Source organism: Chanodichthys erythropterus, chromosome 23 (genome assembly GCF_024489055.1).
Source record: "Chanodichthys erythropterus isolate Z2021 chromosome 23, ASM2448905v1, whole genome shotgun sequence".
Taxonomy (NCBI): domain Eukaryota; kingdom Metazoa; phylum Chordata; class Actinopteri; order Cypriniformes; family Xenocyprididae; genus Chanodichthys; species Chanodichthys erythropterus.
In genome coordinates this window covers 8,289,460-8,315,970 of record NC_090243.1, presented here as the reverse complement: position 1 = coordinate 8,315,970, position 26,511 = coordinate 8,289,460, and the positions used below count along the sequence as shown (strand labels likewise).

General features: G+C 34.8%; 4 protein-coding genes across 9 annotated transcripts; all 4 read left to right on the top strand.

Annotated features, from left to right (window-relative positions):
• The first annotated feature begins 1,238 nt into the window (after positions 1-1,238).
• On the top strand, positions 1,239-8,016 carry LOC137014270 (acyl-coenzyme A thioesterase 9, mitochondrial-like). 3 transcript variants are annotated; one of them, XM_067378505.1, is made up of 15 exons: positions 1,239-1,376; positions 1,479-1,585; positions 2,043-2,088; positions 2,196-2,366; positions 2,457-2,494; positions 2,580-2,663; positions 2,805-2,908; positions 3,010-3,083; positions 3,172-3,239; positions 4,231-4,342; positions 4,432-4,522; positions 5,350-5,435; positions 5,529-5,616; positions 5,686-5,836; positions 6,026-6,385. In XM_067378505.1, exons 1-15 carry the CDS (start codon positions 1,363-1,365, stop codon positions 6,085-6,087), a joined length of 1,296 nt encoding a protein of 431 aa, XP_067234606.1. In that variant the 5' UTR covers positions 1,239-1,362; the 3' UTR covers positions 6,088-6,385. The 3 variants fall into 3 exon arrangements, 2 of the variants coding, with proteins under 2 accessions (XP_067234606.1, XP_067234605.1); XR_010893833.1 differs by lacking the exon at positions 1,239-1,376 and adding an exon at positions 7,926-8,016 and having other exon boundaries at positions 1,421-1,585; positions 6,026-6,151; XM_067378504.1 differs by lacking the exon at positions 1,239-1,376 and having other exon boundaries at positions 1,421-1,585; positions 6,026-6,386.
• On the top strand, positions 6,071-11,625 carry abhd10b (abhydrolase domain containing 10, depalmitoylase b). Of its 3 annotated transcripts, none has more exons than XM_067378510.1 (6): positions 6,071-6,151; positions 7,926-8,035; positions 8,597-8,780; positions 9,460-9,571; positions 10,715-10,852; positions 10,962-11,625. In XM_067378510.1, the coding sequence occupies exons 2-6, from the start codon at positions 7,942-7,944 to the stop codon at positions 11,301-11,303; spliced, it is 870 nt and encodes a 289-aa protein (XP_067234611.1). In that variant the 5' UTR covers positions 6,071-6,151; positions 7,926-7,941; the 3' UTR covers positions 11,304-11,625. The 3 variants fall into 3 exon arrangements, with proteins under 3 accessions (XP_067234611.1, XP_067234613.1, XP_067234610.1); XM_067378512.1 differs by having other exon boundaries at positions 6,103-6,162; XM_067378509.1 differs by lacking the exon at positions 6,071-6,151 and adding an exon at positions 7,222-7,511.
• Positions 11,626-17,947: 6,322 nt separating this feature from the next.
• Positions 17,948-20,246, top strand: tagln3b (transgelin 3b). 2 transcript variants are annotated; one of them, XM_067378017.1, is made up of 5 exons: positions 17,948-18,030; positions 18,497-18,745; positions 18,844-19,018; positions 19,252-19,354; positions 19,476-20,246. In XM_067378017.1, exons 2-5 carry the CDS (start codon positions 18,566-18,568, stop codon positions 19,615-19,617), a joined length of 600 nt encoding a protein of 199 aa, XP_067234118.1. In that variant the 5' UTR covers positions 17,948-18,030; positions 18,497-18,565; the 3' UTR covers positions 19,618-20,246. The 2 variants fall into 2 exon arrangements, with proteins under 2 accessions (XP_067234118.1, XP_067234119.1); XM_067378018.1 differs by having other exon boundaries at positions 17,958-18,030; positions 18,502-18,745.
• A 2,486-nt stretch (positions 20,247-22,732) lies between these two features.
• c1qtnf9 (C1q and TNF related 9) lies at positions 22,733-25,929 on the top strand. The gene is made up of 3 exons (XM_067378132.1): positions 22,733-23,069; positions 23,483-23,545; positions 24,415-25,929. Exons 1-3 carry the CDS (start codon positions 22,883-22,885, stop codon positions 25,182-25,184), a joined length of 1,020 nt encoding a protein of 339 aa, XP_067234233.1. The 5' UTR covers positions 22,733-22,882; the 3' UTR covers positions 25,185-25,929.
• Positions 25,930-26,511: the final 582 nt, after the last annotated feature.

Below are 26,511 nucleotides of genomic sequence, written 5' to 3'. Positions count from 1 at the left end.
GATCTGAATGCTGGTAGAGCAATTCATGAACAACTGGTACCTTGAAAAAGGAAATGTATGAACAAACTCTAAAATCCTGTCTTCCTTCCTTAATCTCCACAAAAGGAAACAAGGAAATCCTAAACTGACGATCAAAAAACTTTACTGTACACATCTGTCCTAGAGAGCGCAGTATGGATAAGAATCAGGTTTTGCAGTTTAATCTGCATGTTTCAGAATACTGACAATTTAGCTAATATAAACATCCTTTTTTTTCATTACTATTATTGTAAATGTTACAAACAACCATGGAAATATATATGGACCTGCAATGGACTCTGTAAAGAAGTTAAAGTACAAATTTAATTTCCAGGAGATTAACATGATGCCTTTCATGTACACACTACCTGTGCCAAAATAACCAACAACTGACCAATGAATTTTTTTTTATGTTTTTGTTCTCTCTCTCTCTCTCTCTCTCTCTCTCTCTCTCTCTCTCTCTCTCTCTCTCTCTCTCTCTCTCTCTCTCTCCCTCTCTCTCTCTCTCTCCCTCTCTCTCTCTCTCTCTATATATATATATATATATAATCATAAATATTGTCATTTTCCAAGGTTTTTTTTTTATATATATTTTAAAAATACATTTATTATTTTATGCACTTTTATAAGCAAGTAAATGCTTTGTTAGTTTCTTATCGACTGGCGATATGTTTATCTACATCTGTATTTCCTTATATCTCAGATATGTATTTTCTGGATTAATTTATTCCACAAGCGAAAGTGTCCAATAACAGGTGAATTACTGAAGCGAGTAGTATGGCTGGTCGTGTGATCTCAACACAGTGGTCCTTGTGAGGCGACCCGCTCCATGTACAATAAAATAAAATTGTATTAGCGTACTGATGACTGGAGTCTTCATCTCATGTCAATATATCGTTTAAAAAAAAATTTGCACATTTCTTTACTGATGGAAAGGTTAGTGAACGATAAAGCCGATAAAGCTCTGTACCTATGCTCTGTACAGACTATTACTGCCACCGAGTGACCAACTCGGGAAATTGCAAGAGATAAATAGCCAGCCACTACGTCATGACAGAATTATATTTGGTCATGTGGAGACAGTGAGTAAATGTTTTTTGTTTGTTTTTTTCCTGTTAAAATTGTTACCCTTGAATAACGCTCATTGCAAACATCCTAAACAGTAATGGGTGTAACTACGTTAGAAACCGGGCCATTGTGAACAAATGTTCGTTAAAAGTGAGTATTTACAACATACGGTGCGCAGAGAATCGACAAAGAAAAACTATAGCTATCTGCAAGTTCTGTTGTTGTTTTGAAAAAAGTTCCCGCTGTTCTCCAAAGTAGTGAGGGAAGAACAAAAAGATGTCGTGTCCACGGTGAGTGTTTCATCTGTAAGGTACTTCTTGTTTTAGTTTTTACTATTTTCGTTGATGCATGGCTTTACCCTTTGCCTCCCTCGTGCCTCTTTATTCTTTCAGCTCACTCATTTTGAATAGGGTCCTGAAGTCTGCAGTGTCCTTCACGTGCAGGAAGTTTTCCATGGGTCAAATATCCCGACAAGGAAAGGCACCTGATATGGCTGAAGGTTACTGTACAGGAATACACTAGTATACACTAGACTAGTACACTTTTCATTCTGAATGCAAATTGAGCTCTTATTTTTAGACTCTCTCTCACTCTCACCCTCCTGCTGTTATTTTAAGGCATACATGCATGTTTTTCATTTTTGAAATACCTTTCCCTTTTGTGACCTTATACCTTGCCTTTAATTAGCAGCCTGTTGAAGCAGTCTTGTTTTGATTCCTGTCTTTTGCTTCCTGTTTTGCTATGTGTGTCCATTAACTGCATTTTTTTCCCTTTAACTTTATTTTCTTAAGAGTTTTGACCAACAAAACAGGCAGCAGCAGCATAATGCAATTGTCACAATATTGGCATTAAGTTATTTAACTCTTTAGTATAAAGCTAAAAAGTCTGTGTTTCTAATACCAAAACTGAAGACTAACCAATGCATTTTGATGTTTTTTATTTTTTATTTTTCACAGTTCGCAACAGGCTGAGAGAGATAGTCGGCGCATCTACCAACTGGCAGTATGTTATTGATGTAACAATATTGCAATCATCACACATTATGCTGGAGTAAGCAAAATAAATAGAAATGCAGCTGGACAAAAATGTATTTTCTCTATAACATACAGAGACCATCAGCAAGTATTAGCTGAGCGTGCGTCACTAAGCCAGTATCTTGCTCAGAGTCAGGATGAACTTCCTGCAAAAAGAATGAAAGACAGTGCAATTGAGGCGCATCTTCCTCTGGGTACCCAGCCTGCCTTGAGAGAGAAATATCTCAACTCTCACAATGCTGTCAGGTACTGAAAGATCATTACCTATGCACTTTATCTTTTTCTGATCACTGTTTTTGCCAAAATGTTTTTTTTTTTTTGTTTTTTTTTTCACAGGTTTGGTCGGATTTTGGAGGACTTGGACTGTTTAGGAGGTACTACAGATGTATGCCATAATAACTGACATGAACACATTATGAGTTATTACAGCATACATCTGTCTCATTCTTGTCTTCTTAGTGCTCATCTGTTACTCTCACACATGGAATGAGGAGCTGAAAAGATCTCCACTTTCTATTGTCACCGCTCTAGTGGACAAGATCGGTATTGTATCTCATTTATTCACACAGATACAGTATAAACAGCTAGTTAATTGTTGTATTGCCACTTAATGTTAAATTAAATGCATGTATTCATATTTGAATAAATAATTATTCATTATATGCAATTGTTACTATATCTCAGACATGAGACAAAACATAATCTACCCAGACTGTGACATCAAGTTCACGGGTCATGTTACATGGGTTGGCAAAACCTCAATAGAAGCTAAAATGCACATGTCTCAGGTATTGTTTTCCATTTTTAGTAAATATGTATTCTCTGTATATTGTATAGTATGATTAGAGTGTTATTTTGTTTATCAAACTAAAATTAACTGTTTTTTCAGTGCCATGATGGTGCGTACACCGATGTATTAGATGCTACATTTGTAATGGTGGCTCGAGATCCTGAAAATAAAAGGTTTCGCAGGCGCAGCTCAATGATACGATCAGCATGTCAGAACTTGATATGCGGTGTCTGTGAGTTAATGCACATATTCTTTCTTTAGGGCAGCTTTTGTAAACCCACTCAAACCAGAGGGTCCAGATGAAGAGGCGATTTTTCGACAGGGTGAAAGTGAGTACATTTTATTTTTGTCTATTAACAATTAAAATGGTCTTTTTAACCCAGAAGCGATAGATTAAAAGTATGTGTTTTAAAATATCTGTTCAGGTTTGCAGCTTGCTTTTCAGTTCACACTATTAAAGGATTAGTCCACTTTTAAATAAACTTTTCCTGATAATTTACTCACCCCCGTTTCATCCAAGATGTCCATGTCTTTCTTTATTCAGTCAAAAAGAAATTAAAGTTTTTGTTGAAAACATTCCAGGATTATTCTCCTCATAGTGGACTTCAATGGGCACCAAACAGTTGAAGGTCAAAATTAGTTTCACTGCAGCTTCAAATTGTTATACACGATCCCAGATGAGAAATAAGTGTCTTATCTAGAGAAACCATCGCTCATTTTCTGAAAAAAATTGAAAATGATATAAGTTTTAACCTTAAATGCTCATCTTGAACTAGCTCTCTTCTTCTTCTCCTCTATTTGAATTCCAGCAGTGTTGAAAACTATTGAACTAGCATATTGCATATAAAAATTAGTTCAAACTTTGGCCTGTGGAGGGCAGTAATACACTTAGCAGTGTCTACACTGCTGGAATTCAAATAGAGGAGAAGAAGAAGAGAGCTTCTGGTTATATAATTTTCAATTTTTTTTTTTTCAGAAAATGAGTGATGGTTTCACTAGATAAGACCCTTATTTCTCATCTGGGATCGTGTAGAACAATTTAAAGCTGCAGTGAAACTAATTTTGACCTTCAACTGTTTGGTGCCCATTGAAGTCCACTATAAGGAGAATAATCCTGGAATGTTTTCATCAGAAACTTTAATTTCTTTTCGACTGAAGAAAGAAAGAAAGACATGAGCATCTTTGATGAAATGGGGCTGAGTAAATTATCAGGAAAAGTTTATTTAAAAGTGGACTAATCCTTTAAGTTATAATTATGCAAAGGGAACCTTATTTATTTATTTATTTATTTATGATTATTATCAAATTTACGTTGAACAGTAAACAAGAAGAGGCGTGTGGAGCTGAGCACAGCCTCTCTTCTTAAAGTGGCCCCTACCGCTGAGGAAAGGACTCTCGTTCACAACCTGTTCCTCAACACTCTAGACACACGGTGAGATTTAATCAATACACACATATAAATCTATGAGCCTTTGTTTTCGCTATGGGTATTAATTAAAAATATTTCTTCCTTTCCTGTAGACGGGTGAGTTTCCATAGTCGTATTCTACCACCAAATTCGGTGTGGATGGAAGATGCCAAACTAAAAGGGCTTGAAATTTGTCATCCACAGGTGAGAAAATCAGAATTTTTAAATATATTTTTTAAAATAACTTTTAAAGTGCCCCTATTATGCTATTTTAAATGTTCCTAATTTTGTTTTTGACGTTTCCTACAATAGGTTTACTTGCATCCAAGGTCAAAACACTTTAATTTTCTCATAATATACATTGCAGCATCCCCTCTTTTCTCACAGTGCCTGAAATGGTTCAATTAAAGGTCTCTAAACTCCTCCTTTCCGAAAGCCTACTCTGCTCTGATTGGTCAGATGGCCCAGTCTGTTGTGATTGGTCTACCACTTACAGCGCATGTCAGAAACAAAACACTCATTACCATATCTGAATTTTAACACTTGTATTCGCAGTGATACGAATAGTAACGATGGCTCCAATTTTATCATATCAATTCAAACCTGATTCCTCATCCTTTCGAAGTGCATGCAAAAAGTGGATTCACAGCGTAGAAAACTTCTTCTTGACATGTCGACATCATGAACCAATACTCTTCTACAGTGTTTGAGGGCTTGTCAAAGTACACATTGTTCGTGGGCAGCCAGTGAAGAACATAAGCTGGCATTATGCAAAATTGGTTGCAAACCTACATAGGTTCATACATGAAGTAAAACTGGAATTACTAATGACTTGTTCAGAATCGGTTCTTTCTTTTGGGAGACAATATCTCCATTTATCGCACACTTTGACCTTTATAATTTTGCAGATCTTTTAACTTCACAACAGCTATATTACATACTACATGAAAGGTTATATCTAAAAAAATATATAATGGGGCACTTTAAAGTATTGTATTTATATATTTTAATTTAATTTGTTCTTTGTACAGGAAAGAAATATCTTCAACCGGATATTTGGTGGTTTTCTGATGAGAAAGGCCTATGAGCTTGGTCGGGCTAATGCCTGTGTATTTGCGTAAGAGCAAAAACAACCGTTTCCCCCATATGTTTAATATTTTTCTGTAAAAATGTTATTCATTCTTCACATGGCTGTATTTGTTTCTTTCAGTGGATGCAGACCAACGCCGGTGGCAGTAGATGACATCTTATTTCAGAAGCCTGTAGAAATCGGATCCTTGCTCATGTTGTCTTCGCAGGTTAGTAACTTTTGCTATTTCAGCTTATTTAAATATCATTCACATTAACAAAACTGACATCTTTAACAGGTTTGTTACACAGAAGGGATGCACATCCAGGTCAGGGTTCACACAGAAGTGCTGGACCCATTGACCCGGCAGCACAACACCACCAATGTGTTTCACTTCACTTTTCGTGTTGAAAAGGATGTCCCAGCTGTTGTACCACAGAGCTATGGAGGTGAAAACTATTTTATTTGTATTAATTGTTTTATTATAAATACATAAAAATACATATTTATAATAATGCTATGTAATAAAAAATATTATATTTTTAAGCAAGTGCAGTGTGCAGAATATTTATAAAGACAATAATATTTTATTTTCTATTTAAAATATTATTTGTAACAAATCATTTGTTCATCTTTAGAGTCTATGCTGTACCTGGATGGAAAGAGGCACTTTGGTGAGACTATGAGGAACCAGTGTTGAGCATTCTGGGATGTGCTGATAGGATGAAATACATGATGAAGCTTCACCAACGTCCATCACTACAGTTAAATGAGTGTGTGTGTGTGTGTGTGTGTGTGTGTGTGTGTGTGTGTGTGTGTGTGTGTGTGTGTGTGTGTGTGTGTGTGTGTGTGTGTTTATGTAAATTCTGCCTTTATTTTCTAAATGTCTACTCTACAGCTGTTACATGCAAGTATTTAATAAATTCAGCAATTACTAATCTAATGTTTGTTTATCATTTTTCTGAAGCACTTTCAATGTTATGTTGTTTAAAAGGTGAGATACAATTGTACAATTGTAACTTGATGAAACATCATTCTTTATCTATATGCATTTTTTTTTTCATTTCCTTCAGATCTTAAAGGATTAGTTCACTTTCAAATGAAAATTTCCTGATAATTTACTCACCCCCATGTCAAGATGTTCATGTCTTTCTTTCTTCAGTCGAAAAGAAATTAAGGTTTTTCATGAAAACATTCCAGGATTATTCTCTTTATAGTGGACTTCAATGGAGCCCAAACGGTTTAAGGTCAAAATTACAGTTTCAGTGCAGCTTCAAAACGTTCTACACGATCCCAGACGAGAAATAAGGGTCTTAGCTAGAGAAACCATCGATCATTTTCTAAAAAAAATAAATAAATACGTTTTAACAATAAATGCTCATCTTGAACTAGCTCTCTTCTTCTCTATTTGAATTCCAGCAGTGTAGATGCTGCTAAGTGTATTACTGCCCTCCACAGGTCAAAGTTTGAACTAATTTTTATATACTTGCACTAGCATATTGTATATGGCAATTTAGTTCAAACTTTGATCTGTGGAGGGCAGTAATACACTTAGCAGCGTCTACACTGCTGGAATTTTAATATAGAAGAAGAAGAGAGCTAGTTCAAGATGAGCATTTATGGTTAAAATGTTTATTTATTTCTTTAGAAAATGAGCGATAGTTTCTCTAGATAAGACCCTTATTCCTCGTCTGGGATTGCTGTAAACTGTAATTTTGACCTTCAACCGTTTGGGCTCCATTGAAGTCCACTATATGGAGAAAAATCCTGGAATGTTTTCATCAAAAACTTAATTTCTTTTTGACTGAAGAGAGAAATACATGAACATCTTGGATGACATGGTGGTGAGTAAATTATCAGGAAATTTTAATTTGAAAGTGAACTAATCCTTTAACATATAGTTCTGCACATCTCATTTTAAAATAGTCATTTCCAGACCTGGAATAGCCATGGAAATTAATCAAATTTTAAAGTCAGCATGAAATGGAAGTTGCGATAGTTTTTACTATAGGGTACATGTCAAACGTCACATGACCAAACCGGAAAACTGGTCTCATTGCATCCGCTTGTCAGAGAAAGTGTTAACAGCAGTATGAAATGAAGGCATATCTATGGATTTTTAAGGTAATTAGCGAATCTACCTAGTTCACATGTTATAGGTGTTTTATTCTATTAAATATCTAAACATTAGTGTGAAGAAGAAAAATTAAAAAAGCTTTTAAACATCAATCTGCATATGCGGGAGACACCAGTTATGCTCATCTTTGCAAGTTATCTCGAATAAAACAGCTAACTTTTCATGAAGCACATACAAAAGACCTAAACCATAAGCGAACTAATCTGTTTTACAGAAAGCGGAAGTTAGATTGCGCATAACTTCTATTGTGATTTATAGACAAGTGAACATCCTCTAGCTTAAAACAAGAAAAAATGTAGTACTTTGCAGTGTATTTGGCAACACGGCAAAGGTTTGCAATGGGGGATTTCATGTGCGTTTTAAAACATGGCAACCCAGATATTCTCGCGTTATTTCTGCAGTGGGTGATGAGACAGCATGGCAGCGGTGGTGCTGAAGCATTGTTGGAGAGGACTTTTGCCGAAGTCGAGCAATGGAGCTGTCGGTGCTGTCAGACCGAAGATTTTGGAGGGTTCGTACTACTAGACTAACAAGCTACTTTAGGTAACAAACAAGCAAACTACGCTTGTTAAAAATTAGACTAATGAAGGGGGTGTGGTATCTGGACACCTTGGGGGAGTGGGACTCGCTGCATAACACTGCACATAAATATTTAACCTTTAAAACTGTGCTTCAACTGTAAGTCTTCAATGCTTGTCATTTTATGTGTTCAACTCATGTTTGTTAAGAGCTTTGTTTACACGGTGCAGAAGATATCCATTTCAAATGAATTGATCAATCCTTAAATGAATCACGGTGTCCACAAAAATATTAAGCAGCGTAACATTGATATTTATAACATTGCTAATTAATAAAATAATTAAATATTGAGCAGCAAATCAGCACATTAAAATGATTTCTGAAGGATCATGTGACACTGAAGACTAGTGGCTGCTGAAAACTTAGCTTTGCAATCACAATTTTTTTTTTAACTTTTGATCAAATAAATGCAGTCTTAAGAAAATCTCACTTGAATGGTCATGAAATGCAGAATTATAACCCTAAAGCCACATACTGTTGTGTTTATTTGCAGGAGTTAGACAGAAATCTACAGTACAGTACATATCACGGCCAGATCAACCAAAGCTGGCCTATCGTAGAGTGAAGGGAAAGAGTCCTGGTGTTGTGTTCCTGCCTGGATATGGATCCAACATGAGCGGACAGAAGGCAGAGGCCATGGAGGAGTTCTGCAGATCTCTAGGTCATGGCTACCTGAGGTTTGTGTCTGATACTCACAATCACAGATATGTGCAATGGGGTCTAAAGGTCTGAGACTTCATGTAAATAATAATAGTAAAAAAAATAGAAATGTTATAATCTAAAACTCAACATCCGCACTATTTCAAGGTTACTAATCAATTAAGTAAATCTGTTGAGTCTCTTTGGATCATTCTCAAATCATGAGATTCTGAAATAATAAATTCTTGCAGCTCAAGTCAAATACTAAGACATTCTGATTTTCATATTCAGATCAAATTTTTAGTGACAGACCTTTTCTTCCGTATTGTGACATACATCAATGGATTATCGAAAAAGAAAAAAATGTTGTACAGGGACTTGGTTCTATGCAAAGGTTGTTGATTAAAGTTTTACATGGTCATTGCACTCAAAAGTGGAGGCAGATGAACGTGACCTTGCTTGTTTACACAATGACATTGTGATGAAACATGGTCAAAAAAAAAAAAAAAATCATCCCGACTGAAATGCATTTTTCATCATTTTTAGTCTGACTGCAATAGAAGCATTTTCCTTAGATGTCTTAAAGTTTTGGACACCTCTTTATATATGTACCTTACCATAATTTGAATCAGACAAACAAACGTGAGAATTGTAAAACTGTCAATCCTCTAGGTCAAAGTTGACACAAAACTCAAATCATTTTACGTGGATTTACAGGTTTGATTACTCTGGTCATGGAGCTTCTGAAGGTGTATTTTCAGAAGGCACCATTGGAACTTGGAAAAAAGATGTCCTGTTCATGTTAGATGAACTTGCTGAAGGTCCTCAGGTAAGGCTACAAATACTTTCATGATGCTAGCTAAACATTGATAGACATGAGTCAATATTTAGGACCAGCTGAGGAATTGGCAGCTTTTGCATTTTTAGAAGACTTTTATTTAAAAAAAAAAATTGGAATTTCTATAAACTGAAATACATCTGTAATTTTCCATTTTTTAATAATCATGCTCAGTGTTTTGCCTTAAAGGATTAGTTCACTTCAGAATTAAAATTTCCTGAAAATGTACTCACCCCCATGTCATCCAACATGTTCATGTCTTTCTTTCTTCAGTCGATAAGAAATTGAGTTTTTTGAGGAAAACATTCCAGGATTTTTCTCCATATAGTGGACTTCACTGGGGTACAACGGGTTGAAGGTCCAAATTACAGTTTCAATGCAGCTTCAAAGGGCTCTACACGATCCCAGCTGAGGAATAAGGGTCTAATCTAGTGAAACGATCGGACATTTTCTAAAAAAAAGTATATTCTTTTTAACCAAAAATGCTTGTCTTGCACTAGCTCTGCAATGCACCAAATATTACGTAATCATGTTGGAAAGGTCACACGTGATGTAGGCAGAAGTACCACGGTAGGGCGAAAAACTCCATCTTATTTTCTCCTCCATCTTCAAAATCATCCGACATCGCTGTTTTACCTTTTTATAAAGGCGTTTGACACGTCTTTGCACGTTTACTTTGTAGACACTGGATCGGTACTTCCACCTACGTCACGCGTGACTTTTCCAACAATTACGTAATGCATTTGCTGTTAAAAGTATATACATTTTTATTTTATTTTTTTTAGAAAATGACAGATCGTTTCACTAGGCAAGACCCTTATTCCTTGGCTAGGATCATGTAGAGCCCTTTGAAGCTGCACTGAAAATGCAATTTGAACCTTCAACCCTTTGTACCCCAGTGAAGTCCACTATATGTAGAAAAATCCTGAAATGGTTTCCTCAAAAACCTTAATTTCTTTTCGACTGAAGAAAGAAAGACATATACATAGACATCTTGGATGATGTAGGGGTGAGTAAATTATCAGGAACTTTTAATTCTGAAGTGAACTAATTCCTTAATTCTTTAATTTTAAAGAGTGAACACTAGGGGTCACTAATAGTTTGACTGTTAGTACTGTAACGTTTGTCTCCTAGATTCTTGTTGGCTCCAGTATGGGTGGCTGGCTGATGCTTTTGGCTGCTATAGCTCGCCCAGAGAAAACAAAAGCATTGGTGGGCATTTCTACAGCAGCAGATCATTTTGTTACAGCCTTTAAGACACTTCCTATAGAGGTGAGATGCAACTGAAGTAGTTTGACTACAAAAAACCTCACATTAAATGTCTCAAATGTTGTGGTGTTGATATTCAAAATGAGTCAGAGCGTCCACAAATGTTATTCAGGTGAGAAAAGAGTGCGAGGAAAAGGGTTCATGGACGGTCCCCACGAAAAGTAACGAGGAGGGCATTTACACTGTGAGTATGGATTTCCTGCGTGAAGCTGAGAACCACTGCATCCTACAGAGCCCCATCCCCATAACCTGCCCCGTTCGTCTCATTCACGGCCTGAAAGACGAGGACGTGCCCTGGCACATCTCCATGCAAGTGGCCGAGCGTATACTGAGCCCCGACGTGGACATCATTCTGCGGCGCCACGGCCAGCACCGTATGGCTGAAAAAGATGACATCAAGCTCATTGTCTACACCATTGATGACCTCATAGACAAGCTTACCACCATGGTGTGAGGCACCGTTTGGGATCGGGTTACCAAGCAACTAGCCTTAAGACCCTCTACCACTTGCTTTTGCCAAACACCCACTTCCTGTTTTGTCTTCCAGACCAGAACGATGGAAAGTGTGAACTGTGGGAGGACAAAATCTTTTCTTTTACATGTTTACTCAGTGCAATGCTGTGCCATTAAACCTTTAAGGTAAAGCTGCTGTTTGTCTAGCAAAAGGTTTGTCAGGATCTTCTGTGCCTTTTTTTTAACCATTTTTCAAACTGTTTTATGGAAATAAAGCCTCTGTTTACCAATACACTGTGTTTTTAAATACTGTATTCCTTAAATTCCTTAGAGGAATATACCAGTTTCATTGCAAGATAAAGGATTAGTTCACTTTCAAATGAAAATTACCCCAAGTTTTACTTACCCTGAGCCATGCTAGATGTATATGACTTTCTTCTTTCTGATGAACACAATCGGAAATATATTGGTAAATATCCTAACGCATCCGAGTTTTATAATGGCAATGAGCGATACCAATGAGTATGAAGCTAAAGAAACTGCATCCATCCATCATAAATGTACTCCACACAGCTCCGGAGGGATAATAAAGGCGCCAGACCACCTTCTGTATTCAAGTTACGAAAAAATGGAACTGGCGTTGTGTCAGTTAAGCTTTTTCCGTAAGTTGAATAGGGAAGGCGTAGGACGTAACGTAAGCTTTTTGAACTGCAAGAGGCGTTGCGCTTTCTTTGAATACAGAAGGCAGTCTGGTGGAAGCTAGATATTTTACTTCATAACTCGTTAAATATGGATATATATTTTTTACACAAACACATCGCTTCGCTTCAGAAGGCCTTTATTATCCCTCCGGAGCCGTGTGAAGTACGTTTATGGTGGATGGATGCAGATTCTTCAGCATCATACTCTTTGGTATCGCTCACTGCCATTTATAAAGCTTGGATGCGTCGGGATATTTATCAATATATCTCTGATTGTGTTCATCAGAAAAAAGAAAGGTGAGTAAAGCTTGGAGTAATTTTCATTTGAAAGTGAACTAACCCTTTAAGCTCAGTTGACCGCACATAATATTAAAATTAATTTCAACTGATCCAACAGTGGATCTGTTTAAAATATTTTTTTGAAGTAATAAAAATGTCTTAATTCTGTTAGATCTTGTGTATTCAAGCTGTTTACATTTTATTGTGTTCATAATTTTGGTGTTTTAGGGTTTATGGCATTGTGTTGTCATTGCAACAAAATTGGATAAAATTGTATTAAAGGTGCCCTAGAATTAAAAATTGAATATAAGAGTTCAGTACATGGAAATGACATACAGTGAGTCTCAAACTCCATTGTTTCCTCCTTCTATAAATCTCATTTGTTTAAAAGAACAGGCGAATCTTAACATAACACTGACTGTTACATAACAGTCAGGATCATTAATATGTACGCCCCCAGTATTTGCATATGCCATGTTCAAGGCATTAGACAAGGGCAGCCAGTATTACCATCTGGATCTGTGCACAGCTGAATCATCAGACTAGGCAAGCAAGCAAGGACAACAGCGAAAAATGGCAGATGGAGCGATAATAAATGACATGATCCATGATTTGATATTTTTAGTGATATTTGTAAATTGTCTTTCTAAATGTTTTGTTAGCATGTTGCTAATGTACTGTTAAATGTGGTTAAAGTTACCATCGTTTCTTACTGTATTCATGGAGATAAGACTTGTTATTTTCATATTTTAAACACTTGCAGTCTGTATAATTCATAAACACAACTTCATTCTTTATAAATCTCTCCAACAGTGTGTAATGTTAGCTTTAGCCACGGAGCACTATCAAACTCATTCAGAATCAAATGTAAACTTCCAAATTAATACCATACTTATGCGATTAGACATGCTGCATGATGAACACTTTGTAAAGAACAATTTTTAGGATTATATCAGCTGTGTGAATTTTGTTTATGCTGTTTAAGGAAAGCGCAAGCTCCGTGGGTGGGGAGCATGAGCATTAAAAGGGCCGCAGCCTAAATCGGCTCATAGTTAATGGTGCCCCAAAATAGGCAGTTAAAAATTTATTTTTTTTTTAATTTATGGGGTATTTTGAGCTGAAACTTCACAGACACATTCAGGGGACTCGTTATACTTATATTACATACTTTTTTAAAAAGTTCTATGGCACCTTTAAGTCACCACTAAAATCATTGTTTGCATTTTGTGACTATAATATTCAAACAGTGAGTTTTTTTTTAAGTTTACAAATTGGCCCCTATTCATTTCCATGATGTGTCCATTATAAGAAAATAATTCTACAAGTGGAAATTAATTTTTTTGTGGTAATTAACATTATGCCACAAACACTGTCGATTGTGCTGAGCCCTAAATGTAAGATGGCTGTTTTGGGACAAGGAGTTAGTGGTGTGTGTTTTATTGCATTAGCCCACCTGAACGTCCCATCGAGCACAGTACTGAGCACATTATATCAAACTGACCTTTAAATTCTTCCTTGCCCCCTCCCTGCACTCCTTGTTTGTCTGGAGTATGTATTGGGCCACTGCTCCACAAACTGCAAGGTTGTTTATTAACATGCAGGATTAGTGTTGGACTGTGTTCAAAGGGCCAGGGGCTTTTGTTTTAACCCCCATCCCAACTAATAAGCTTTTTTTTCTTTCTATACCTTTCTATATCAGTTGGTTATCAGAGGGCTCTAAACTGAAATGGCACAATGCAGGTTAATCAATGAAACATGAATCACATGATTCATTAAGTTGTCATTTAAACAGTAATTGCTTTATAGCTTTCTTAAATTACATAAGCTGCTTTATACTTTCATATTTACACTTTCAAACTATTTATAAAGTACAATGTAATTTCATACAGTCTTATGGGTATGTCGTTATTACAAACTAAATATTATGTATTTAAATTCCTCAGTTTACTCACTTATAGGCCTACTTTATTAGTAAAAGTATCTTAAACCATGCTTAAAGATTTCAGTAATTAGTTCAAAGACTTGTTTTCCTGTTTATCACGTGCAGCACAAGTTTTCTTTCAGAATTTACAAGCATTAATCTACGGAAGAGGATTGGGGCCAAGCAATAATAAAAAAAATAAAACCATCTCGAGATTAAAGTCGAGATAAAATGTTGAGAATAAACTCGTTAAATTACGAGAAAAAAACTCGTTAAATTTCGAGAAAAAAGTCGAGATAAAATGTTGAGAATAAACGCGTTAAATTATGAGAAAAAAATAATTAAATTTCTAGAAAAAAGTCTAGATAAAATGTTGAGAATAAACTCGTTAAATTATGAGAAAAAAACTCGTTAAATTTCAAGAAAAAAGTTGAGATAAAATGTTGAGAATAAACTCGTTAAATTACGAGAAAAAAACTCATTAAATCTCGAGAAAAAACTCGTTAAATCTCGAGAAAAAACTCATTAAATTTCAAGAAAAAAGTCGAGATAAAATGTTGAGAATAAACTCGTTAAATTACGAGAAAAAAACTCGTTAAATTTCGAGAAAAAAGACCAGATAAAATGTTGAGAATAAACGCGTTAAATTATGAGAAAAAAACTTGTTAAATTTCAAGAAAAAAGTCGAGATAAAATGTTGAGAATAAACGCGTTAAATTATGAGAAAAAAAACTCGTTAAATTTCAAGAAAAAAGTTGAGATAAAATGTTGAGAATAAACTCGTTACATTACGAGAAAAAAACTCGTTAAATTTCGAGAAAAAAGTCGAGATAAAATGTTGAGAATAAACGCGTTAAATTATGAGAAAAAACCTCATTAAATTTCGAGAAAAAAGTCTAGATAAAATGTTGAGAATAAACTCGTTAAATTATGAGAAAAAAACTCGTTAAATTTCAAGAAAAAAGTTGAGATAAAATGTTGAGAATAAACTCGTTAAATTACGAGAAAAAACGTGTTAAATTACGAGAAAAAAGTTGAGATAAAATGTTGAGAATAAACTCGTTAAATTATGAGGAAAAAACTCATTAAATTTCAAGAAAAAAGTCGAGATAAAATGTTGAGAATAAACTCGTTAAATTACGAGAAAAAAACTCGTTAAATTTCGAGAAAAAAGACCAGATAAAATGTTGAGAATAAACGCGTTAAATTATGAGAAAAAAACTTGTTAAATTTCAAGAAAAAAGTCGAGATAAAATGTTGAGAATAAACGCGTTAAATTATGAGAAAAAAAAATCGTTAAATTTCAAGAAAAAAGTTGAGATAAAATGTTGAGAATAAACTCGTTACATTACGAGAAAAAAACTCGTTAAATTTCGAGAAAAAAGTCGAGATAAAATGTTGAGAATAAACGCGTTAAATTATGAGAAAAAAACTCATTAAATTTCAAGAAAAAAGTCTAGATAAAATGTTGAGAATAAAGTCATTAAATTACGAGAAAAAAATCTTTAAATTTCGAGAAAAAAGTCTAGATAAAATGTTGAGAATAAACTCGTTAAATTATGAGAAAAAAACTCATTAAATTTCGAGAAAAAAGTCTAGATAAAATGTTGAGAATAAAGTCATTAAATTACGAGAAAAAAACTCGTTAAAATTTCGAGAAAAAAGTTGAGATAAAATGTTGAGAATAAACTCGTTAAATTATGAGGAAAAAACTCATTAAATTTCAAGAAAAAAGTCGAGATAAAATGTTGAGAATAAAGTCATTAAATTACGAGAAAATAATCATTAAATTTCGAGAAAAAAGTCTAGATAAAATGTTGAGAATAAACTCGTTAAATTCTGATTAAAAAATTCGTTAAATTTCAAGAAAAAAGTCTAGATAAAATGTTGAGAATAAACTCGTTAAATTATGAGAAAAATACTCGTTAAATTTCAAGAAAAAAGTCTAGATAAAATGTTGAGAATAAACTCGTTAAATTACGAGAAAAAACGTGTTAAATTACGAGAAAAAACTCGTTAAATCTCGAGAAAAAAATTTTTAAATCTCGAGAAAAAACTCGATGAATTTCAAGAAAAAAGTCGAGATAAAATGTTGAGAATAAACTCGTTAAATTACGAGAAAAAACTTGTTAAACTTCGAGAAAAAAGTTGAGATAAAATGTTGAGAAGAAACTCGTTAAATTATGAGAAAAAAAAATCATTAAATTTCAAGAAAAAAGTCTAGATAAAATGTTGAGAATAAAGTCATTAAATTACGAGAAAAAAATCTTTAAATTTCGAGAAAAAAGTCTAGATAAAATGTTGAGAATAAACTCATTAAATTTCAAGAAAAAAGTCTAGATAAAATGTTGAGAATAAACTCGTTAAATTACGAGAAAAAACGTGTTAAATTACGAGAAAAAACTCGTTAAATTTCGAGAAAAAAGTCGAGATAAAATGTTGAGAATAAACTCGTTAAATTATGAGAAAAAGAATCGTAAAATTTCGAGAAAAAAGTCTAGATAAAATGTTGAGAATAAAGTCATTAAATTACGAGAAAAAACTCGTTAAATTTCGAGAAAAAAGTCGTGATAAAATGTTGAGAATAAACTCGTTAAATTACGAGAAAAAAATCGTTAAATTTCGGGAAAAAAGTCAAGATAAAATATTGAGAATAAACTTGTTAAATTACGAGAAAAAAACTTGATAAATTTCGAGAAAAAAGTCGTGATAAAATGTTGAGAATAAACTCGTTAAATTACGAGAAAAAAACTCGTTAAATTTCGAGAAAAAAATCGAGATAAAATGTTGAGAATAAACTCGTTAAATTACGAGAAAAAAACTCTTTAAATTGCAAGAAAAAAGTCGAGATAAAATGTTGAGAATAAAGTCATTAAATTACGAGAAAAAAGTTGTTAAATTACGAGAACAAATTCGTTAAATTATGAGAAAAATGACGTCAAATTTCGAGATAAAATTAAATTACGAGAATTTACCGAATTTGTTCTTGTAATTTAACGACTTTTTTCTCATAATTTAATGACTTTATTCTCAACATTTTATCTCGACTTCTTTCTCGAAATTTAATGACATTTTTCTCATAATTTAACGAATTTGTTCTCGTAATTTAACGACTTTTTTCTCGTAATTTAATGACTTTATTCTCAACATTTTATCTCGACTTTTTTCTCGAAATTTAACGAGTGTATTTGTCAACATTTTATCTTGACTTTTTTTTCTCGAAATTTAACAACTTTAATTTCGAGAAGGTTTTATTTTTTTATTATTGCTTGGCCCTAACCCTCTTCCGTATTAACCGAATTGGAAATGGGCTTGGTTCTTTATTACTGAGAGGGCAAGAGCAAAAGGGTCTGTTTTTTTCTGTCAGTTTTGAAACCGTTGTACACGTCTTTCTTAAATCTCGCATTATGAAAACGAATTTAACGTTAAAAAGAGGTAGCCTATAAATGTATAGAAAATCTTATTTTTTAAAATAAGCAGTCGTACCCGAGAAATATTCACCATTTTTTTTGGAGTAGGCTGATTCTGTACCGTTGCATTTGATTGAGCAGCAGTCCGTCCTCCTTTGCTATTCCAGACAAGCTCATGAATGTTAATTAAGTCAGGTCGACGCTGCTTGGTAACTTTCCACCAGCGTCCGTATACGTAAGCTAATTAATATTCATAAGCCAAGCCTCCACCATAGTGGATTCCGCACTCCGGACAGCGCGCTCGGAGCCACGCCCCATTCTCGCTACATGGATGTTTCAGTCCAGCATCACTGAGCAGTGACCACAGGAAGGATTTGACCTCGCTGCGCCAGAGGACGACACGCACATCTCCTTTCAGTAAGTAAAACGTTATCCTTGACAAAATTATGACATAGCAGGCAGAATATAGGCTATAATTATCAGTAAGATAGTTGTTTAAATTAAATAGTTTAAAACTAATTTGGGCTAAACCTGCGCAGTCAGTTGCTTTTTGCGTCTGCACGCGATACCTAATTCAAAAGAATTATAGAATAATTGCAATGATTTTCTATTATAAAGTTAGAGATAGGTTTAGATTGAAACGTATTTAGATTTTTTTTCTTTAAAGTCACACATGGAAACAAGCATGGACCACACCCTGGTCAATATTATCCCTGGTCAGTTCGTGATCATTCATATATATATATATATATATATATATATATATATATATATATATATATATATATAAACATAATGCAGGACAAATAATATTCACAAAGACTTTTAGGTACCCAACAAGTAGCTAAAGGGGAAATTTAGTTTTTTCTCTCTCTCTTTGTAGCACAGGTTCAGCAAGTGTCTCTTTATATACACTGGGAAAATATCTAGAATTATTAAACCTCAGTGACCAATGGCGAACCGAGGACCCAGTTATGGACTGAGCCGTGAGGTGCAGGAGAAGATCGAGCAGAAATATGACCCAGAGCTGGAATCTCGGCTGGTGGACTGGATTGTCGCTCAGTGTGGAGGAAATGTTGAAAAACCACAGCCAGGGAAACAAAACTTTCAGACCTGGCTAATGGATGGCACTGTGAGTAAATATCATTTTGACAATATCACACCAATATGATTCTGTTCATCTTTTATTTATCTTTATCTCCCCTATTTCTTTATCGTCCATGTCTGCAGATCCTCTGTAGACTCATTAACAGTTTGTATCCGCGTGGTAAGGAGCCTATTAAGAAGATCCCAGAGACACAGATGGCCTTTAAGCAGATGGAAAAGATCTCCCAGTTCCTTCAGGCAGCTGAAGCCTATGGAGTAATCACCACAGACATTTTTCAGACAGTAGACTTGTGGGAAGGTACAGTAAAATTTGTTTTTATAGGTTCTGGAATAGCACTTCTTGATCTTGGGAATTAGCTTGTAAAAGCATGCAGCTGTAGCAAATTAATATAGGAGTTTCAATTGTTTTGAAGGCATTGCTTTTAATCAACCTTTGCAATGCTTTCTGGGGTGATGTACTGTAGTATGCAAGTTGCGTTCTTGGTGTGTAGCCAAAGTCACTTCAGTGCTTGTTGGTTCCCTTGGTTAAAGGAAAAGACATGGCAGCCGTCCAGAGAACTCTAATGGCGCTTGGTAGCGTGGCTCTCACAAAAGACGACGGACATTACCGAGGTAACCGGGACTGGTTTCACAGGTGAGCAAGATTGCTGCCAGGCTAATTCATAATGGTGCGTTACGTCCTGTTTGGTTGGACTTGTGAATGCACTTTGTTGTGTCTCGGTGCCATGTGAACTCTTTTTGATCTTGTGTGACAGGAAATCTCAAGGCAACCGTCGAGAGTTTTCTGAGGAGCAGTTGAGGCAGGGTCAGAATCTGATTGGCCTACAGATGGGCAGTAACCGTGGGGCATCTCAAGCTGGCATGACTGGTTACGGCATGCATCGGCAGATTATGTGAAGCTATACGAGTGCCAGGCAACCTGCCTAAAACACCCAGAAGACCTTAAACCCCCCCTCACCCTAACCCTTACCAAGCAGTGTTCCTTGAAGGTGGCATCTATTTGATGAAGAATAGCAGTCTTAAGAAGTTTTAAGACATTAGAGCATGCTAGATATATCTATTTTATGTTTGGTTTGCTGAAAAAATATTTATTTATTTAATGTATGCAAATAGTGATAGTAATTCTTAAAGTTTTATCTAAGCAAGTCAAAACAACTGCCTTATTCTCTATGAGCAAACAGTGTTGATATACCAAATAACAGACAGCAACTGTAACAGTTTACTAGTTTACATAGTGTTTGAATGTACAGTTGAGGACAAAAGTTTGCCCTTGTGGATACTGTATTGCACCTGTTGTTATTGTGATCCACTCTTTTGCTGTTTTAATAGCAAAAATGAACAATTAAAAATGTCAATTCACATACTAACCAGAAGTACTGTATGCAGATTAATAATGGTCATAAATGTATAAATATGTTTGTTTGTGTTGTCCATTGTTGTTGTGTGTGTGAACATTCCGTGTCAGTTTCATAATAAGCTTGGTTTTGGTGAACATGTTTGATCCAAACGTTTAATAAATTGGTACCTTAACGTCATTGGTAAATGTGTTCTTGTTTTTATTAAAATAATATTTCACATTCCACAAATTTCAAGTTTTAAACCTAATGAATATTGTACAATGGTTCAAGTATATTAATAGGTTTTACAATAGTTATCTTGAATTTTTTAAAGGCTATGTCTCTTAACAGATTTAAAACTTTCTTGATGTTCCATAATAGGTTTTTATGATGAGAATATTGGTTTCTAGTTCATTAAATTCAATAAAATGTGTTTTTAAAAAAAATTAAGGTGTGGTCACAATTTCGCGGGGGAGAAAAATGATCTTATGGAAGCTTGTTTCCATAATGGAATTAAAAAATACTTTTTATCATCTCACAGTTCTGAATTTTTTCTCTTATAAAGTCAGAATTGTGAGATATAAACTTGCAATTAAAAGAATGTCGCAATTGCAATAAAAAAAATGTTGAACTTTTTTCTCACAATTTCACAAGTTTATATCCCACAGTTCTGACTTTTTGTTCTCACAATTGCGACATTGTTTCTCTTATAAAGTCAGAATTGTGAGATATAAACTTGCACTTGAAATAATGTTGCAGTTGCGAGAAAAAATGCAGTTACGAATTTTTCTTACAATTGCAAGTTTATATCCCACAATTCTGACTTTTTCTCTTATAAAGTCAGAATTGTGATATATAAACTTGCAATTAAAAGAATGTTGCAATTGCAAGGAAAAAAGTTGTGATTTTTTCTCTCACAATTTCGAGTTTATATCCCACAATTCTAACTTTTTTCCCCTATAAAGTCAGAATTGTGAGATATAAACTTGCAATTGAAATAGTCACAATTGTGAGAAAAAATGTAGTTACGAATTTTTCTTACAATTGCGAGTTTATATCCCACATTTCTGACTTTTTTCTCGCAATTGTGACAATTTTCTCTTATAAAGTCAGAATTGTGATATTTATAAACTTGCAATTAAAAGAATGTCGCATTTGCAAGGAAAAAAGTTGTGACTTTTTTCTCAGAAGTTAGAGTTTATATCCCACAATTCTGACTTTTTGTTCTCACAATTCTGACATTTTTTTCTCTTATAAAGTCAGAATTGCGAGATATAAACTTACAATTGAAATAATGTCGCAATTGCGAGAAAAAATGCAGTCACAAATTTACAATTACAATTGCGAGTTTATATCCCACAATTCTGACTTTTTTTCTCGCAATTGTGATATTTTTCTCTTATAAAGTCAAAATTGCGAGATATAAACTTGCAATTAACAGAGTGAAAATTGCAAGGAAAACTTTTCTCACAATTGCAAGCTTATATCCTACAATTCTGACTTTTTTCTCACAGTTGCGACATTTTAATTTCAAGTTTGTCCCACAATTCTGACTTTTTTCTCGCAATTGTGACATTTTTCTCTTATAAAGTCAGAATTGCGAGATATAAACTTGTAATTACAAAAATGTCGCAATTGCAAGAAAAATGCAGTTATGACGAGTTTATATCCCACAATTCTGACTTTTTTCTTGCAATTAAATTTTTTTCTCTTATAAAGTCTTATAAAAACTTTTCTCACAATTGCGAGCTTATATCCCACAATTCTTACTTTTTTCTTGCAATTGCTAGTTATATCCTACAATTCTGACTTTTTTCTCAGAATTGTGAGAAACCTGCAATTGCGAGTTATAACATCCAATTCTGAGAAAAAAGAGTCAACTCACAATTCTGACATTTTCTCGCAATTGCGAGTTTATATCTCACAGTTCGGTCTTTACCATTAGCGAAATCATGCTTCCTATTGAAAATTTTGCCCACAAAATTTTGACGAACGGCAGTAAGTTTGACAGCTCCTTAAGAAATGTACAATTTTACATTTTAAAAATGAAAATAAATAAATAAAAATTCGCCTTCACAATTTAATAATATACCTTTATATTTCTGCTTGTTGTGGCACACTGAAGCTCTGTTATAAGTTTTCTTATATGGCTGAATAAACCTTTTAGCTCTAATTGAAATCTTTATGTTAAAGAGTGGGAGGAAGACAGACATATTTCAAAAGCTTAAAGCCAAATGGAACAGCATTATTCATAAGGTCAAGCACTGAGATGCTTTGGATTGCATTTGCAGTGTCACTGAAGTGGAAATTTAATCAAGATAAAGTAACACCCATGTGGAGCTGCATGGGACCATGGTCATTAAGCAATGAATTGCACGATGCTCTTTAGACTGACTTTATGACTGTTCAGTAACATTTATAAAGCAACAAAATCAATTATGATGGGGTCACATAACATCCCAAAGCCCTCATGGAAGTGACAGGCTGACTTTCATTATGGCTTTCAGTTTAATATTAGCTTTACTCCACAATATAATGAATATAAATGGCTTTTGTTTGCAAAACTCTATGCTAATATGGATTGTGCAATAGCATGTTTCAAGTTGATCATTATCTAAACTAGAATACAAAAAGGAAATACAATAGAGGACACAGGTGATGTGTAACATATTTGGGTAAAATAAGTAATCTAAATGATGACTTTCTGACCAATGAAATAACAGGTTTGTCAAGTCTGAAAAATCTTCAAATCTTTGTGCACATTCAGCTTCCTCAAACATAGTGACCATTCCTGGACTCTTGCTGCACAGGTGCTTGAGAGGACCATGCTCTTTGTCAGACAGATTTGTATGCTTTTTCTAGTTGTATTGATCAATGCTGCAGAGCAGAACGTTCCTGACAAAAATTCCGGCTGTGTCTACGGTCACCCTGGGATCCCTGGAGATCCAGGACACAATGGAATGCCTGGTCGTGATGGCAGAGATGGGGCCAAAGGTGATAAAGGAGATAGAGGTAAGAATGAAAGCAAAAACGTCTTGAATCCAGTTAATCAGTCACCTTTAAGCTAAGTTATGATGTCAGATAGGTACACAAATGAAACAATGTTGTAAAAAAATTATTTGGAAAGATATTTGCAGTACTATTTACCTTTAGATGTTAAAGGGTCATGAAACCCTTAACAGATATGCTCAGGTTGCACGTCGTTGAAAACAACAATAGTATTTTGTTATGTTTATTATTAAGTAAAAAGTGGTTCTTTTTTAGTTTTTCTGATCTATTTCGTTCTTCCCATTGAAAAGTTAAACCAACGTCACAAAAAGTGAGACATTAGGACACTGGCATGGTTTATCAGACCTCCTTACATGCAATGGAAATATTTCATACTATACACATACAAAAAATACAAATGTTTTTGTTTTCTAAAGGTGACATAGGAACATGTGGTGAAGCAGGTAAAAACGGACCAAAAGGAGATAAAGGAGAACCTGGTAAATATTATTTTTTATTTCCTTTTCTAAATCCTCCCATATGGCAATAATAATAATAATAATAAATAGATAAATAAATAAAACATATATATTTTTAAATTTTATTTATTCCAAAATGGCCAAAACATAAAAATAAAAATGAAAAATATATAATTACAGTTATATTTCCTCATATATTTACTTTCCGTTTAATATATATTTTCAATATAAATATATTTGTATTGTCTAAAATATTTATTAAATAATTTTGCATTAACCCAAAATTGCAAATTAAGATTTAATGTTGCAAATGTATTTTCTTACCTGCCCCTTAAAGTACATTTTCTAAGTTTTAAATGTGTGTGTATATGTAAGCAATAAGGTACGAGAGGCTGTGTTGTATGTTGTGAATAAGTCACGGCTTTGAAGGGCGTTGTTATGCACGACGGGAAGCGGAGCGCCTGCAGCCCCTTCAGCCGTGACTTATTTACAATACAGCACTAGCCTCTCGTACCTTATTGCTTTTATAGAACGGTTACCACACAATACAAATATTAAAGCCAGAAATATGTATCAATGCAACTTTCATGAAGTAAACTTTTTCTAAAAGCCTTCCTTCCGCTGGAAAAAATTGTCCCTGACCGTGAACAGCAACAGAAGTTACATTATTACGGCATTAGATGGCGGCAAAGACTGTCTTTATGAGTGTGTCAGTCAGTAACAAAGACTTTTACATTGAGAAGACTGAATTTATGTGAACACGTAACAAGACGCAACTGACAAATGCTTTGACTAGCGTTGTCAGTCATGGGAAAACCCCTTAACTGTTAAAAGGACAAGATAATTAATTTCATTAGGCTATTGCTTTCATCAGGTTGGTGCTGTTTCAGGTGTTCCTGGCATAGCTGGTATGAAGGGGAAGCGTGGAGACAATGGAGAAAGGGGCCCCCCTGGCAAAATGGGGCCCCAAGGCTTCTCAGGGCCATTGGGTTTGAAAGGTCAGAAGGGAGAACTTGGTTTGCCAGGACCACAGGGCATCAAAGGGGACGTGGGTCCTATAGGCCCTGAAGGTCCACAAGGAGACAAAGGCTATAAGGGAGACAAGGGCATACAGGGCCCTTTGGGGCCCCCAGGACGACCAGGCCCAAAAGGTGAGCTCGGCCACCAAGGTATCAAAGGCAGCATTGGTGTTCGTGGTGAGAAAGGGTCAAAAGGGGACATCGGGGAGCAAGGTCCAAAGGGGGACATGCCTGAGATACCAAAAAGTGCCTTCTCAGCTAGACTGAGCGAAAGCACCAAGTTACCTGCTGCTAATGCTCCAATTCGCTTTGATAAAATCCTCTATAACCGTCAGGGTCATTACGACCCTGAGACCGGCCGCTTTACTTGTGCCATCAGCGGAGCATATTTTTTCTCCTACCATATCACTGTCTACTCTCGCAATGTAAAAGTGGTCTTGATGAAAAATGGTCAGCGAGTGATCTACACTATGGACAGCTACCAAGGAGTTGAGGACCAGGCTGCTGGAGGGGCAGTCCTAGAACTGGAGGTCGGAGATAAAGTGTGGTTGCAAGTGGCTGATAAACAGCTGTTTAACGGGTTATATGCAGATGATGACGATGACACTGTTTTTTCTGGATTTCTTCTTTTTGCAACCTAAATATGCTGCCTCAAAAAGAAATACAGTATGCTTTGAAAGAAAATATTTTAGATTATAATTTTCAATAAAAATAAATCACTTTGTGCTCCTTAGATTTATCTATGAACAAAATGGTGTGTGTATATCACTATTACTATAGTGTTCCTGTAGCTTAAAGTCAGCATGAAACGGAAGTTACGATTGTCTTTTCTTCCTTTTTGTGATGTATATCCGATTTAAACTGCTTCTCGAACATCAGTTCATTGGGAACTGATTGGATCGTTGTCGTTTGCTCTCATGTGAGTGACAGGTTGCTCAAGAGCAGGGATTATTGTCCCACCCTCATGACACACACGTTATCAGTGAAGTGATGTAATTGCGAGAAGGAGGTGAAATTAATGTTTTGGATGAATTATTTGAAATCTAAAAAAAATTGTGCATAGATAAATCATATAATAAGTCACATCCAAGTCAAGTCACATTTATTTATAGCGCTTTATAACAAAACAGATTGTTTCAAAGCATCTTCACATTAACAAACTGTAAAATTACAGTGTTAATGTTATGAAATTCATTCAGCTGTAAAATGTCATTACTCAGCTCAGTTTAATTGTTTTCATTTAGAGTGTTGCACAGTTCATAAATTATAAATGTAATGTATATGTAGAGATGTAAATTATGAATTCAATTCAGAAATAAGCAGCTCCACAGAAGATAATAGTGTTATTATTCATCTTAATTCAGTTCATGATTCAATAAAGTTAAAAAACTGTCAACACTGCAATGTTGTAGTGTCATTATTCAGCTCAATTCAGTTTCAGTTTTGTTCTCTTAAACACTGCAATACAACATAAAAAAATAAGAATTGTTAAATCTGATTTCATGGCTTGGCAGACCAAGGCGGTTTCACTGCTAAGGAATAAATTTGGATAAAAGCATCCGCCAAATGTGTAAATATAATACAGGCTCATTGGAGAATTTGAATTTACCCTTTGGCTAACATTTGTGCTCATCCCACACTGTGTTAAAGAAATGAATCATACCTAAAATCATCTTGAATGCACATTGAGGAAGAAGAGGCCACAATATCAGTTAAGCAATTAGCTAACTAGCAAACAAGCATCATGCTAAAACCACTCAACACAATTTAGCAGCCACAACAAATTGACATCCAATCTAGCGAGTTTTGCACAGACAAACAACACTATTTTTATTTATTTATTTATTTTAAGAAAATATAAAAAACCTTTTTATTCATATTTATTGGGCAGGACACAACCTAAGCATTAATGTACTTGATTTAATGGCTGAAACAGGTCTGCGCCCGTGAAAATCATATCATGAGGAG